The sequence below is a fragment of the Peromyscus californicus genome, unplaced genomic scaffold (assembly GCF_007827085.1).
Source record: "Peromyscus californicus insignis strain IS unplaced genomic scaffold, ASM782708v3 Scaffold_15__1_contigs__length_86483966, whole genome shotgun sequence".
NCBI lineage: Eukaryota > Metazoa > Chordata > Mammalia > Rodentia > Cricetidae > Peromyscus > Peromyscus californicus.
In genome coordinates, this window is record NW_026294447.1 from 717,716 (window position 1) to 734,199 (window position 16,484).

Consider the following 16,484-nt stretch of genomic DNA (forward strand, 5'->3'; position numbering starts at 1 on the left):
TAATTTTCCTGTCCATTTTGGTCACAGCTCCACTTAATTTTCCTGTCCGTTTTGGTCACGGCTCTACTTAATTTTCCTGTCCGTTTTGGTCACGGCTCTACTTAATTTTCCTGTCCGTTTTGGTCACGGCTCTACGTTTCCTTTTAATTTTCCTGTCCGGATCCCCACCTTACCTGGGGACTTACCAGTGCACTGCCCTGACTGCGAAGAGTTCTGAGCCTTAAAGGGTCCCCGTACGGGCCACCACTTGTCGCGTCCACCTCGACCAGCAAGGAAGACGCGACACAAGGCTCTTCTCCAAGCAGTTTGTTCAGGAACCTTGAACAATCTTCTGACCCCGGGGAAAGCCATCCTCTTCTCTCTCACTCTCACTCTCACACACTCTGATCTCCTATCTCCTCCGATCTTCTTCTTGGGGAAAGCCAGCCCATGCCCTTTATAGCCACTGGACAATCAACCCCGTAGTGCCACATGGACAATGCCGATAGGGTCAGACATACGCAAGCAAGCCAGATTAGGTCCAGGTGTGCGGAAGCAAGCCAGATCCTACCTTAGCCAAATAAGGAGCACCTGCCATCGGGAAGGCAGAAGCCGGACACCAGCGCCATCTTTGAGGCACGGCCGTGCACGGCTCTCTACAGTGTCCTGACATTGTGTCTGCTGTTAAGACAAGGACAGCAGGACAAATGAGAGGGAAATACAGTCTGTTTCTGGTTTGGGTCTGAGATGGCCCCCAAAGGACCATGTTTTGAAGGCTTGGTACCCTGCTGGTGGCACTGTTGAGAAGTACTTGGGTCCCCAGGACACTAACTTGATCAGTGGGTTAGTCCATTGATGTGTTCCTTGATGACTGGTTTACTAGGTTAAGTCCAGTTAAAGGAGGTGGGTCTCGAAGTTTTGACTCTGATGTTTCCTGTCCTCAGCCCTTTCTGGTTTGTTCTTCTGCTTCCTGGCTGTCTTGAAGGGAGCAGCTCTGCAATTCCATGCCTTTCTGCTATCATGTTCTGCCTTATCACAGAGCCAGCAACACCAGAGCCGACCAGCTGTGGAGTATACCCTCCGAAACTATGAGCCAAAGTAAAGCCTTCCTCCTTTAAGTTGTTGCCACAGTGATGAGAGAAGTTGGTTTATCGTTGGGCTGCCATGTGCTGGAATTACAGGGTGTGCCACCTGCTTGCCACTGTCATCCCCCATACATTCTTCAGCAATGCAACCCCAAAGACAGCAGAACAATGGCTTTTCTAGGAATGCATCGCCCAGAATGTCCTTTAAAATAGTAGACAGTACTTCAATCAATTCTACTTAGGTGGGGGCCAAAGGTACCTTCAGTGGAAGCGCATCCTTCTTCCTATGTTAGTCACTTTTCATCACTAAGAAAACAACCAAGTAAGTAGACTAGGCTGGCCTCAAATGCAGAGATCCTCCTGCCTCTGCTTCTGGAGTGTTAGGATTAAAGGCGTGTGCCACCACCACCCAGCCTAGCAATTTTAAAGGTGCTAACCTGATTTTTGGAGTCAAGATCAGCAAGGGCTGTGTCCTTTTTCATCACCAGAGCCTTTTTGCCGATTGCTGTTTTACTCAAACTCAGTCCCCACTTTGCTAAATGAGCTTCTTCCTGCCAGTTCCATCCTCCATTTGTAAATATATTTAAAAGTTTTGTTCTTGACATTGTTCTTGTCATACAGAATGCAACTGCAACGAACATTCCAGCTCATGTCACTTTGACATGGCGGTTTTCCTGGCCACTGGGAATGTCAGTGGGGGAGTGTGCGATGACTGTCAGCACAACACCATGGGACGCAACTGTGAGCAGTGCAAACCATTCTACTACCAGCACCCTGAGAGGGACATCCGAGACCCCAGTCTCTGTGAACGTACGTTGGGAAATGTCATTCATAGGACCCGTTATTACTACTTTTCAGGCAGAATAGTTTGTTGTCAGTATCCTCCTCTTGGAGCCCAAACTCTGAGCGGCATAGCCAGCATTGCTAGTTAATTGCAGTCTAGGATGCCGGGAGAAGCATTTACTTGCTAGTCAAGCCTTCTTAAGATCTCTTTGGCTGGATTTAGAGGGTAGAAGAGAACATATGTGTTCACAAAAAACCATGGCCTAATTCTTGGTGCCTTGTTCCTCTCAGCATGTACCTGTGACCCAGCTGGTTCTGAGAATGGAGGAATCTGTGATGGTTACACTGATTTTTCTGTGGGTCTCATTGCTGGTCAGTGTCGGTGCAAATTGCATGTGGAAGGGGAGCGCTGTGATGTGTGTAAAGAAGGCTTCTACGACCTAAGTGCTGAAGACCCATTTGGTTGTAAATGTAAGCCTATTTGGGGTGTTCTCCCAGGAATATAGTTCCATTTTACACTGAAATTCTAAAGCTAAACCACAGCTTTGGACTCACTGGGTTTGTGTTTCTTTACTTCATTTTGTCTTTAATAAAGCATGTGCTTGCAATCCTCTGGGGACGATTCCTGGTGGGAATCCTTGTGATTCTGAGACTGGGTACTGCTACTGTAAGCGACTGGTGACAGGACAGCGCTGTGACCAATGTCTGGTAGGTAAATCCTCATCTCTGGGCATGAGAAGTTAGTGAATGTGACATGTTTCGTTTAGTTTTTGAGGTAGGCTCTCAATATATGCCCGAGGTAGACTTTGAACTCACCGTCCTCCCGACCCTGCCACCCAGGTCCTTGTGTGGTATGTGTGTCCCAGCATACCTGGCAAATAAGGAATGCTTTTCCCATTATGAATTTTACTATTATCTTTACAAGTTAATGCTAAGAGACCCAAGGAGAAAAGTCAAAATGAGAACTCCTAGTGAGTTATTTGACAAACCACAGCAAATACCACTTATGAAGACAAGTGAACAGGTTTTAAAGATGGCAATGCTAACTGCTAGTGAGGACATGATGATCTAAGACTTGTTAGCTGCTAACAGAAATGCAGGTTGAATCATACTGTGGAAAGTGTTTCAGAGAGATGCCTTAGGAGGTAGTAAAGATGTACATATTCCTAACCTAGTAACCTCACTTCTGAGGCTCCAAATGAGATCCTCAGAGAATTGGACAAAGGTATGTCCCCTCAAAATTCATTGCATCCTTATTAATTATGGCAGAAGACTTGGAATCAATAGTGGGAAAATAGTTACAGAAATTTGGAGATTTCCAGACTTCCATACGAAGTGATAGCAGTTGCTGTGGAAAATGAAACTAATGCAAGGATATGTTTACATTGTTATACTAACAAATAAAGCAGAGACCAAAAGGTGTGAATAATACTTCATGTAGGAAAAAATTTCATCAAGACTGACAAAATCTGGAGCAAGTACACCAATAGCAGTTCAGTGGAATAATTTGGGGAGGGAGTGCTGGCCATTGAACCTTCTGCCTTGCATGTTTTGGGGTTTAACACTGAACCTCAGCTCTAGCCCTGAGTGGAGGACTTAGGAGGGTAGTTAATCTTACAGCTTCCATGATGTTTTTATGTTGCTTTTATTTAGTTTCGCTTAGGGGATCCACATGCCCCATACACACGAGTATTTGTGACCACCAAGTATGTATGCTTGTGTAGAATCCTGAGAGATGCTTGATAGACAGCTAGAAGTCTGGTTTAAGTTAGTGAGGCTGTGAGCTGATGAACCTCTGCTCATTTTTCAGATGCAGAGATTTCCTCTGTATCAGGAGCATCCCAAGGCCTGGCAGTTGCCTTTCTTTTTATTTGAGAATAAGCTCTCCTCCCTTTCTGCTCTGTCCACGAACATGAATCCTAAAGGCCTTCCTTGTGGGGTTTGTGACAGACTGAACTGAGGGAAATGTAAAGGCATGCTGAATACTTGCCATAATTGTTTTTACTGTCAGAGCCATTTGAATGAAGAAAACTGATCTCTGTACTGCTTGCTCAGAGCAGGACAACACTTTCCCTCAAATGACTCAAAGATGAGGGTTTTTTTTTTTTTAACTTAGAATATTCCTACCCTCTGTCTGTTTTCATGGTTGAAAGAAATAGTTGGAGTAACTGAGGCATGCTTGAGCTTGTTCTCTGCTGAGTCTCTTGTTCAGTCAGAGGAACCCACCTTTACATGTTTAATTTTTTGTTCTGCAGCCACAGCACTGGGGCTTAAGCAATGATTTAGATGGATGTCGGCCTTGTGACTGTGACCTTGGAGGAGCATTAAACAATAGGTAAGTGGAATCTCATTTGTACTCTGACCCAGGCACCAAGGAAACTCAAGACTTGTGGAAACCTGAGGTTTTATTGTCTCTTCAAGAAAGTCTGTAAAATATGTTCATCTTTTGTTTGATTACCTACTGATTGTTTGTACTATGGTCTTAGTGTGCTCAAGGGTTGTTATCATGCCAGGAGTTAGTGTATTGGCCTAGAGGTGGCTTAGTGTTTGTGCGGAGGACTCAACCTTGGTTTCCAGTACTCGTGTCACTCATAACTGCATGTAATTCAAGCTCCAGGCTCTAACACCTTCTTCGGTCCTCCATAGACACCTGTACTCTTGTACACATACACACACAGACATAACACATAATTAAAAACTTTTTTTTTTTTGGTTTTTCGAGACAGGGTTTCTCTGTGTAGCTTTGCGCCTTTCCTGGAGCTCACTTGGTAGCCCAGGCTGGCCTCGAACTCACAGAGATCCGCCTGGCTCTGCCTCCCGAGTGCTGGGATTAAAGGCGTGCGCCACCACCGCCCGGCAATTAAAAACTTTTATAAAGGATAATTTTTTGAATCTAAGAAATTTATATCATTTTTTTAAAAAAAAAAATGCTGTTACTTTGTTTTGTACTTTTATTTCTCCATATATTTTAAATTATGGAAGTAATGCATGCCCACAGTTTAAAAAAAAAAGTGCAGACAGTTCAAAGAACTATAAACTGAAATGCAAAAGCATTTCTTTTCCTGTTCTCTCTTTCAAGTCTCTCCTAGGTAAGCTAGAAGTGCCATTATTGGCAGCAGCTTATTGCACCCTAAAAAATTAATACAGGCGGTTATGAGTTCAGTATGCTGTTGAAAGTCAATGTTCTTTTCTTCTCTGTTTTAAAATGATGTTAGGCTTTATCTGTTTGATTTTTTTTCTTTTTTCTTTTCACGTATATATTGTGTACATACAGTGCACATATTTATGGTTTGACATTGGGAGTTTTCTTTGAGTGCTCTCCCTCCTCATTCTTTTGAGGCAGGGTCTCTCAGTCAAGCCCAAAGCTCACCTATATGGCTAGTCCCCTTAGCCAGCTTGCTCCGCTATCCCCAGCCTCCAGCTTATGAGGCTAGGATTTCAGGTGGGTCAGGTTGCCAAGCACTTAGACCGGTTCTGCGGATCCAAACTCTGGTCCTCTTGCATATTACTGAGCCCTCTCCCCAGACCCCTACTTATTTATATTTTAATAGACAACTTCAAAGAGAAAAACCAGCCCATGATTTCCCACTTGCCTTTGTTTTCCTTTATTTGTGTCCACAAGTGTGCACATACCACAACACACATGTGGAGGTCGGAAGACAACTTGAAGGAATTGATTCTCTCCTTCTGGTGTGTTGGTCAGGTCATCAGGCTTGATAGCAAGTACCTTAACCCACTGTATCATCTAGCCAGCCCTAAACATGTTATCCCAAAACTTGCAAATTTTCTTCTTGTAGAACCTTTGTCTTAGACTCATACACATCTTTTTTTTCCAATAGCTTTTATATCTATCAGGTGAAAATACATGATCAGTTTGGTTATTTTCATCTTCCCTTTTTGAATGTGTTGCAGTGAAGCTCTTTGAAGACATGTCTTGATGAGTGCTTGTGTATCTGTAGGCCAGGTTATCAGTGATGAAACTGCTAAGACAAAGATCATATATATTTTCATTTTCTGAGAATGCCATATTGTTTCAAGCAGATTAAACGAGCTGGTTTTCCTTCTGTCTGTCACAGAAGTACTGGCTCCCCTGGCCTCAACCTCAGCTAGTAGCAGCAATTTCTTTTTCACTAAGTTTTGTTGGATTTTGTTTTGTTTTGTTTTCAGAGACAGGGTTTCTTTGTCTAACCATGGCTGTCCTAGAACTCGCTCTGTAGACTAGGCTGGCCTCAAACTCACAGAGATCCTCCTGCCTCGACGCTGGGGTAAAAGGCGTGCACCACCACCACCTGGCTTTTTCGCTAATTTAACAGATAGAGAATAGATTCTCATTTGGTTGGAAGAATCTTTTCATTTTTTTCCTTTGTAACTTTTAATCTGTTCGTAAAGTTTACTTGCCATTTTTTAGTTACTGAAATATGCTAATTTTCTTTGAATTGTTAAAACATGTGAATCCCTACAGAAATATATAATACGTGTTTAGCCAGTTGTTCTTTTTGTGGGAGTTGAGTTAACCACCATTGAGTCTGAAAAGAACTTTAGTCTCTGCCTCTGGATCAAACTCAGAACATCTGGTGGGAGAGTGTAAGTGGCTGCAGGGACAGATGTTTCCTTGTCTCCTCAGTCTTCCCTCAGAGAACATGATGAATTCATTGTGCAAGCATCGTGTGCTCAAAACTTGACTCTCTGACAACTTTATTTCCCAACTGCACAGTCTGCTAGGAAGGCCTGAGATGTGAGGGCTCAGGAATTTGTTCTCTTTGGCTCCTTTATTTGGGTTTGTTCTGTTCCAGAGTATACTGGGATACAACACAGCCTGTGGCCTCTACCTCTTGAGAACTCTGTTCTTAGAAATTCCTGAGGAGAGGCAGCTGGGATGGTCCTGTAGATGCAGGAGGAGTGGCTCTGCTACATATACAATCCTGATCCCTCCATTCACAGCTGTCAGCACCCCCTCCAGGTCAGGTCCTTCCTGAGCAGATAAAAGTGGCCATCATAATTCAATGATGTCTAGTGTTCCGTTACCCTATGTGGTCTCCAGTCACTTCCTTTTCTCTATTGCACACACACTTCCAGTCTTGGCCTCCATCCTAGCCTGTCTTCTAATTTCTCCTGCAAAAACTTCAAACACTAGAATATGTTCTTCAAAAGAGTCTGTGAAACAAAAAATTTTAGTTTTAAAGCAGATAGTCTCCTAATCTAGCATGAATGATGAGACACACTGTTCTGGTGGGGGAAAGGAAGCCTTTATAGAGTCCTGTGGTGGTCGTGTTCCATGTTTCTTTCAAAAGGAGAGTTTGTGAAGGAGTTCCTTAGGCTTGTCTCTTAACCTACCATTTCAACTAGGAGACTGGCACATCCAAGGCACTCTGGGAACACTTGCTGTGGCACAGGAGTATATTTTACTTGATGATATTTCTTTACTTCTCTTTAAAAAACTATTTTTACACTTTGTATGTGGGGGGGGGGGGGGGGGGAGGGCGGCGGATAAGAGGACAGTCCTCAGTGACTTGCTGTCCCAGAAATCAATCTCTGGATCATCCCAGGCTTGGCACCAGGCACTCCTACTCACTGACCCATCTCACCAGCCCTTTTCACTTTTCTGTGGACACATACTAATAATGCTGGGTAAATGTTGATTGAGTAAGAGAACTTGAGAAGCAAAAAGGTTTCAAGATGTAGTCACTACCTACATGCTTCTTAGGTGAAGCAGTCTCTAAATATGATATCAAACACCCTTTGGTTACTTTAGCTAGGGACAGAAACAAGTACAAAAGTATTTAAAGTGGAAAATACTTCAAAACATTTTGTAGAGCTAGCCAAGTGGAATTTGAGTTGTACAGTAAAGGCTTTGTCATCTACGTCTAGTATGTTGACAGCTAATCTGAGTTTTTAAATATCTAAAGAACTTAGACCTAACTATTTTAAGCTAGGATAATGAATTTTTATCTAGATTTTTTTTTGCTTTAATGAATAAATAAGAATTAATGGCAGTGTTTGCTGGATAAACAATACTTTAAATCAATATCTTTGCAGCATCCTTCCAAATGTTCTCAGTTAAATGTTGGCCCTTGGGTCAGCCCTGGGTGTCTGGCCTGCAGCCCACCATGTATTGGCAAGAGCTCTGAGCTATATCCCCAGTCCTCTCTCTTAGAAGTGCATTAGAAAGTGCATACTGCTTTCTCTGAAGTTCCCAATACTCTCTTGAGATGTGAGGTCTGAAGAATGTGTTCTCTTTGGCCCCTTTATTTGGGTTTGTTCTGTTCCAGAGTATACTGGGATGCAATACAGCCTGTGGCCTCTACCTCCTGAGAACTCTGTTCTTAGAAACTCCTGAGGGGAGGCAGCTGGAATGGTCCCATAGATGCAGGGAGGAAAGGTTCTGGTCTGCCATGTACATAGGCAATCCTGATCCCTCCATTCACAGCTGTCAGCACCCCTGCCAGGCTCTTCCTGAGCAGATAAAAGTGAGTTTTTTTAAAAGAAGGTGCTACTTTCTCTGAAGTTCCCAACACTCTCCTGATGCTCTTTTTAGCATTTGTTTACTTTGCTTTGTATTTCCCTTGGCACCAGCACTGAGGCGTGCAGATGCTCCATCTGTAAGGGTCTGAAATTGACCAACTGTGAAGCCAGAGCGCAAGTCGCTAGACACTTTCATCAACTCTCTGAATAATTGTGGTTTATCTAGCTTTTTGTTAGTTTCTACAAGGGATGGACATTAAGGGGTTCTAGAACATCGTTCCTTCCTGTTAGGAAGTGTAGGTGGGGACACCACCCAGCGAGAACGGGTGGTGCTGGTCTTCAAGGTAAACCAGCTCTTATTTGAAATCAATTGTGAACGAGATGACGGTATTAAGTACAGCAGTTGGCCCTTATGAATGATGCTTTTTATACTTTAGAAGTTTTCATTGTTAATAGAGAAAAGCTGAACTTACACTTTTCCTGCTCATTCATGTGTAACTAAAAGTAATTATGTTCCATTAGAACTTTGAATTGTCTGTATTTGTGAGAAATCTGTGCTAAATAATCTTAACCTTGACCTATTGGGAAACCAAGAGCCTGTATGTGATTGTTGCCAGACAAATTACCACACTTTAGTGGCTGAAAACAATATAAACTTAATATCTTGCAGTTTGGTAGGGCAGCTGTCTCTGTGGATTACAGACAGATGTTGGTGCAGGAGCCTCTGCTTCCGATGGACAATAGGGGAGAGTGTTTCCTGTTTATTCAAGTTTTAGGTAGTTTCCTTGAAGCTGTAGGGTGAGCCTATTTTCTGCTGCTGGCTGTTGCCTAAAGGCCGTTCTCAGCCTCTAGGTGCATCCACATTCCTTGATCTCACAACCCCCTTCCTCTTTCCTCAAAGCCATGGTGAGCAAATCCTTTTGACACCATAGCTTTCTAACTTCTCTGCTTTACCTCTCCCACTTTTGAGAGCTCGAAGCATTGGAGTGAGTCCACTTAGATAATCCATGATCATCCCACCCATTTCAGGATTCCTGCCCTTCATCACATCTGCAAAATCCTGTCTGCCGTGTGTGGTCATGGGCCAGCAGGTCCTAGAGAGGAGAAATGTGTCTTTTGATGCCAAGCCTCTGCCTCTCAGAGCCTTTGTCTTGTGTTATCTTTCTGTTAGTGATTAAACAAACTCTGTACTCAGATTACAGAAGAACTTGTAGTGAGAGTGTGAAAAATTGTGCAGTATTTCTGACATGTGATTTTTGTTTGTTTGTTTGAATTTAGACCAGTAAAGAATAGTTACATGTCATCTTTTTGGGGGGAAGACCTTGGATTTGGGAATGAGTTTCGAAAGCAGAATAAGATTGAATCGCCTCATAATTGTTGGGTGAGGGCCTTCTAGCTGGGAGGAAAGAGAGGGTAAAGATTAAGAGGGGGATGGGTGGGCCAGGTTCTTCCACTTCTTTGTTTTCATCATTCCCATCCTCTCTCTGCACATCAGAATCATCCTTCTCAAGTGTCAGGCCACATCTTCCAGGAAGTCTCCCTTAATTTTCTCCTTCAGATGAATTACGTCTTCTTGTGTACACCCAGAGTATTTTGCCCCTGGCTACATTTTGTCTTGGTTAATTGCTTTGTTGCTTATCTTCCCAGTAAGATTCTAAGTTGTTTAAGAGAGAGACATTTCCCTTCCACCCCATAATATTTATCCACTTAAGGGTTAATTAAGGGTTGCTTCAGAAGCAAGTTGGCCTAAAGTATGAGGGCACTGATGGCCAGCACACACAATGTCCAGGGACAGTATTTGTTTGGTAAATATTTGTTGAAGTGTATGAGGAGTGTAGTCATCTGAAAGCACTGGGCTGTACCAGGAAGACAAGCAACTATTTTCACAGGATGAGCTGTGGAGCTGCAGGAAGTCAAACAGAGGCATCATCACCTGATATGACAAGGTGCAGAGAAACACTTATGGGGTATGGAAGCAGGGCTCTGGAAAGGTTGACTGGGTGATGGTGAATGCAGGTGAGGTCAGTTTAGGACACTGCATGAAATGGTGACATCATGGCCTAAGATAATGACAGTGATGGGAGAAGGAGGCTGCTAAGTGGAGAAACATACTGAAGTAAGACTTAAATGTTCATATGGAGAAATAACAAAGTTTTATCTTACACCATGAGAAAGGATTTAAAATCTGAGTGGTTAAGAAGAGAGAATGAGAAGGTGGTGAGAATGATGCTGAGTATTTCAGGACAAAAGACATTGGAGTGTGGCTGGGAGTGCCTCAACCATGACTGGAATTATGAAAATGAGCATAACAGTTGGGGTGTTGAGTGCTGTAAGTAAGGATGAAAATCATCTGTTGGGAACTGGAACAGGCACAGGGACATGAGTGTGGAATTGAAACTACTTAACAGTGGCAGTGATTCCAGTCTGTCACTAGATTTAAGGTCACAGGGCTGTCAGAAGCAAGGTTCTTCTAGATTTTTCCATGTGATCATATCTTCCTGAGATTTTTGCTCATTTAGAATTGTGCTGCCTAGGAAAAGCAGGCTCAAGAGTCTCCATCGTCATCTTCATTGAGTGTTTCTAATGATAGTGGAGAGCTAATTGCATTCTTTGGTATATTTGGTTCCTTGGTAAGCATCTGCTGTAGGGAAAGTGGGTCCCTATGACGCAATGACTGATGGCTGAATCTCTGAACGTGACAGGTGTTGGTGGCCTGGGCCAAGAGTGTTTGGTCCTAATTAGAACAGGCTATCCTTTCCTGGAACTGGTTCTGTAGCTTTAAGAACTCATATTCCTGTGGGATAATGACTTGCTCCACTAGCAAGGATGTCACGTGACAGCAAGCTGTGGCCTGTTCCATCTGCTGGAGTTGCAACTTGCCTGGAGCTCGATTTCCCCTAAACTTTGGAGCAAGAACAGGCTTAAGAAGCATTGTAAATCACATCTTGACTTTAGTGGAGTTGAAATGGACGACTGAAGCCAGATGTGGCAATTCAGTCTGAAATCCCAGAACTCAGGCTGAGGTAGGAGGATGGCAACTTCCAGGCCAGCATGAGCTATTTACAGAAACCCTGGTCTTAAGAACAATAAAGCCAGCAAAGGATGCATGTATTTGGGTTTTACCTGACTCATAAAATAATAGAAGAAACAAAGAGATACAGCAGAGAGAAAAATAAATGCTTTATAGTTTATATAGATGAATTTATTACCTAAAATAGTAATATATAGTAAGAATTTATCTACATTAAATCTCTTTTTTCTAACTTGTTCATTCTTTTGTCCATCCATTGTTTACTGAATGTATTCCCTGTGCAGAGCACTAGGCTTGGGAGGATGTGGGCAACTGAGGTGAAGACCCAGACCTAGCGGTCAGGTTTCCAGTTCAGCTGGTAGATAGAGATCTGCTAATGATTATGATAAAGGAAAAAGCAAATGTTTTATATGCAAGTAAGAAAGAATCACATTCTTAGAAAGCATCCATTGACTGTGGTAGGAGAAGGAAACTAAATAAACCTTAGAAGTTGGTTTAGGCTCTGAGAAGTAGACTTGAAGGCTAGGGCCTCCACTTCAAAAGTGGCAAGCTTTGTTGTAAATGGTATGCATACAGAAGTAAGGCAGTGGCATGAAAGAGGAAGTCTGAATTATGGAAAGGGAGCTGGTGGTCAGGAACGGCCACAGCAGGAAGGATAGAGAGATCACCCTAGGCTGAAGGAACAGCGTGAGTCAAGGCAGGAGTCAAAGTCTCTAGTGCATTTGAGAAGTTGCAAGTTGTGCAGTGTGCTTGTTAAGGTTTGAGGAGACATCAGATTGACAAGGGCCAGACTAGAAGGTGTAGTACACCTGCCCATTATGCCAAGAAGTTACATGGTTAGTGCCTTCTAGAAAGATCCTGTAGGGCAGCTGTGTGGAGGAATTGTGTTAGGTTCCATATTTGGACAAGGATTCTGTCTTAGGGTTTCTATTGCTGTGAAGAGACACCATGACCATGGCAGCTCTTACAAAGAAAACATTTAATTGAATTGGCTTGCTTACAGTTCAGAGGTTCAGTCCATTATCACCATGGCAGTGTGTAGCACAGCAGACATGGTGCTGGAGAGGTAGCTAATACTTGTTGATATTCAGATAACAGGAAGTAGGCTGTCTGGCTGGGCATGGCTTGAGCATATATGGACCTCAAAGCCCACCTGCACAATGACACACTTCCTCCAACAAGACCACACCTACTCCAACAAGACCACACCTCCTAATAGTGCCACTCCCTTTGGGGGCCATTTTCTTTCAAACCACCATAGATATCAATTAGAAAACTGTCATCTTTGCTGATGGTGAGAGACAGCAAAGCATAGCATGGCCACTGGGAGGGGAAAGGCACAGAAGTAGGTTCTTTGTGACTCAGTGAAGGGTAGGATGCCATCAGCCCAGTGGAGAACACAGGAGGGTGGGAGTGATGCCTCTTTGGATCAGTTGTGCTGAGGAAACTCTGGGACAGCTGAGTTGAAGATGTCCTTCAGGGAGTTGGGTTTGAGGTCAAAAAAGGAGTTGTAATTAGAAGAAAAACGAAAGAGGTGCTGGAGAGATGGCTCAGTGATTAAGAGCACTGGCTACCCTTCTAGAGGAACTGGGTTCAAGTCCCAGCACCCACATGGTGGCTCACAACTATGTATAACTACAATCCTAGGGAATCCAGTGCTCTCTGTTGGCATCCTCCAGCACCAGGCATGCATGTGGTACATACATACATACAGGCAAGACACCCATACGCGTAAAATAAAATGAAGAGGGGAAGAAAAGCAAACAGTGTAAGAAAGATTCCAAAGCAAGAAAATTTGTAATGTCTACAGAAAGTCTCAGTGTAGTATAGAAGGAGCATAGGGAAAGAGGAAACTGAAAAGACCAGGCCCAAGAACATTCAGGGTCATGTGTTTAGACTAAGTTTGGGATTTATTTACAAGTATTATTTTGTTCCCATATACTTTATTTTTTGAATGAAATAAGAAAAAATATTGCCCTGTGATAAGTTTAATAGCAAAACAGAAGGACTTGTCATGGGTTAGTCTGTCTCCAGTAAGCTCTGATGAGCTGTGCTTCCTCCTCAGCTGTTCTGAGGACTCCGGCCAGTGCTCCTGCCTGCCTCACATGATTGGGCGGCAATGCAATGAGGTGGAATCTGGTTACTACTTCACCACCCTGGACCACTACATCTACGAGGCCGAGGACGCCAATCTGGGGCCTGTAAGTAGGGGAGCTTCTGGAAGCTTGGTAGAGCAGCACCTTGTGAGGGATGTTACGGGATATACATGCTTCATAAAGATGTCATTTAAGAAATATTTTTGTAAGTCTTGTCAGCACAAAATAAGGATGGGGACATGCTGTCATATTTAAAGGTAAGTCAATATGGAACTCACAAGTAGACTTTGGAGAGTTCTCTAATAAGGCTTTTGGTTGGTGTGTCTACAAGAATAAGTATTTTCCACTCTGCTCTCATTTGTGCTTCAGAGTTACTGTAGATCTGACATCATGTGGGCTCAGATATATTTCACTTACCATCCCAAACTTTTCTGTTGTAAAATGTATGTCTGGCACTTAAGCATAACTGGCTGGCACAGCTTTGCTGACTTGAGCACCTCATAGCATGGCTTCTGACTTCCAGTAAGGAAGAAACAAGCTGCGAGAACTCTTAAACTTCTAGACTGTGATCCCCGGAGACTCTGTCAGTCACAATTCCCTGGGCCAGCATAGTTCACAGGGAGTGAAACATTGGCTGTGCCTCTTGTTAGGCAAAACTCACAGACACAAAGAAGGACTCGGTGGTGGCTATCTTTGGAGATGACCAGCCACAGGTTCTGTGTAGTAACTGAGCAGTCCACCAGAGTGGACTCATCATTAGGGAGGACTTGCGAGCATATCACATTCCTGCTTGTGTACTCGGCAAGAGGGCCATGGAGGAGGAGCGAGAAGGAACTGCACTAGGTACTGAGCTAGCAATGCAGAGACTTGGGGAGTACCTCAGCACTCCTGGATATGCTCAGAAGCCATCATGTTCTTTCCTTTGCTTACCCACTGGTTATGTCATGTAATATGATATATTATGTATCCCAAACTTTTAACTTCCATCTCCAGTGTCCCAAGACAACTCCAACCACAAAAGTAAAAGCACTCAATTACTTGTTTATGTGAGAGGGGAAAAAAACCAAACACACACAAACCTAAAAACAACTTACTAACTTCAGGGCATTTGTAGCTAGGAGACAGAAAATAGCCACAGTTTTGAATCATTGGACTTCTTTGTCTGTGAGGTGTAGGTGAATTCCATTTCATACAAAGAGTCACTAGTGTCCCCTTGTACCCAGGGAGCCACTGTGGTGGAACGGCAGTACATTCAGGACCGGATTCCTTCCTGGACAGGACCTGGCTTCGTCCGAGTGCCTGAAGGGGCTTATCTGGAGTTTTTTATTGACAACATACCATATTCCATGGAGTATGACATCCTAATTCGCTATGAGCCACAGGTGAAGAAAGCTACCAATATACATTGTGTGGGGGATCTAGGGGAACTGTTACTAGAAAATGTTAGTCCTAATAGGTACTAGAATGTTCTGTGAAGATGAGTTTGCATTGAAATAAATACCAGCCACTGGTTTTTCTAACCTTCATGTGCCTTTTTAAATCCAGCATTCACAGTCTCTTGTTAGGCCCTTAACCTGGCTAAGTTAAGGAAGTGATGTTGATGTGTCAAAAGCTATCCTCCCTGAGGCCTGGCTGCCCAATAGCTGTTCCTCCTAGTGCAGTAAAAGGCCAGAGGTGTCATTATAACAGAGAAGAAGTAGCACGGGAAGATGGGAGACTTTGTTGTCACTGAGCCAGGGCTTCTAGAATACTTCCTAAAGACACAGCTCTAGGCCTTATAGCACGAATGATAATCGTTAAATGATGGTGTTTTTTTGGTTTTTGTTTTGTTTTGTTTTTTCTTTAGAGATGGGGTCTTGTTTTGTAGCTGAAGCTAACCTTGAACTCCCAAGTCCTGCCTCAGCCTCTTCAGTGCCAGGGTTACAGATGTGTGCTAACACATATGGCACATAAGTAGAGTTTTGATAAACTGATCCCAAGGAAAAAGCGAAGAGGTGAAAAGGGGTTTGCTGAGACTCACTCCTAATGCTAGATGAAGGATACGGTCAGAGGTGCACGTAGAAAAAACGCCAGGATGAGAAAAGGCTTCAGGACTGTGGGTTGAGCGGGAGGTTGTCTTTATTGAGCTTCTTGAGAGTAGACAGCAAAGGCACATTGGAAGGAAGCAGGTGTTAGGGCTGGAGCTGGGCAGTAGCAGAGGAAGTGTTAGGGATAGGAAAGCAAATGTGTGGATTCTGTTGAAACTTCGCTGCTGTGGAGAGAGCTTCTGAAGTGAACTGGCTGCAGTGGGCTAACACAGAAAGAAGTTCCTTTCATCCTTTGTTTCTTGCTCTAGCTGCCGGACCACTGGGAGAAAGCTGTCGTCACCATACAGCGACCTGGAAAGATTCCAACCAGCAGCCGATGTGGTAACACTGTTCCTGATGATGACAACCAGGTGGTGTCTTTGTCACCAGGCTCAAGGTCAGTGTGACAGTGGGGTCTTACAGACTGAGTCACAATATCAGAGTGGGACACCAGCTGTGGAAAGTCTTCTGTTGGAATGATCACCATGAGCTTTTGTTTTTCTTCCTGTTGTTATTATTGGAAGCTTAAAAGTTGCCTTTCTGTTGTTTCTCTGTTGTCTTGGGGCAGATATGTCGTCCTCCCTCGCCCAGTGTGCTTTGAGAAGGGAATGAACTACACAGTAAGGTTGGAGCTGTCCCAGTACACAGCATCTGGCAATGATGTGGAGAATCCTTACACGCTCATTGACTCAGTGAGTGCCCGGTTCCTGTGCATAGGAGAGCCTGATAGATAGTGCCCAACTGCCACTGAAGTATTATGTGAAGGGACAGCTCTGGGCAGTAAGGCAGAATGGGCCCACTTTGCTTCTAGAGTTTCTTTGTTTATAGCTATAGGATAAAAGGTCTAAGCCCACATCTGAATTGGAAAAAAAAAATCTCTGACCGAAACCCACCAATCCCTGAGCATAAAATCCTGCCAATCTCTGGGCTTGCTCCAAGCTCAGGACTTGAAATCTCACCAATCTCTACCTTGGAAAACTCC

The 16,484-nt window shown here is 43.6% G+C and overlaps 1 protein-coding gene across 3 annotated transcripts in view; it reads left to right on the forward strand.

The window, feature by feature from the left end:
• Lamb1 (laminin subunit beta 1) overlaps positions 1–16,484 on the forward strand; it is a 71,876-nt gene that overhangs the window by 22,682 nt on the left and 32,710 nt on the right. For all 3 annotated transcript variants that reach the window (XM_052738267.1, XM_052738265.1, XM_052738266.1), the window contains exons 10-17: positions 1,686–1,874; positions 2,139–2,318; positions 2,443–2,555; positions 4,103–4,182; positions 13,406–13,541; positions 14,660–14,818; positions 15,772–15,899; positions 16,071–16,194. In XM_052738267.1, the coding sequence (XP_052594227.1) occupies positions 1,686–1,874; positions 2,139–2,318; positions 2,443–2,555; positions 4,103–4,182; positions 13,406–13,541; positions 14,660–14,818; positions 15,772–15,899; positions 16,071–16,194 (1,109 nt within the window). The remainder of the gene's footprint in view (positions 1–1,685; positions 1,875–2,138; positions 2,319–2,442; positions 2,556–4,102; positions 4,183–13,405; positions 13,542–14,659; positions 14,819–15,771; positions 15,900–16,070; positions 16,195–16,484) is intronic.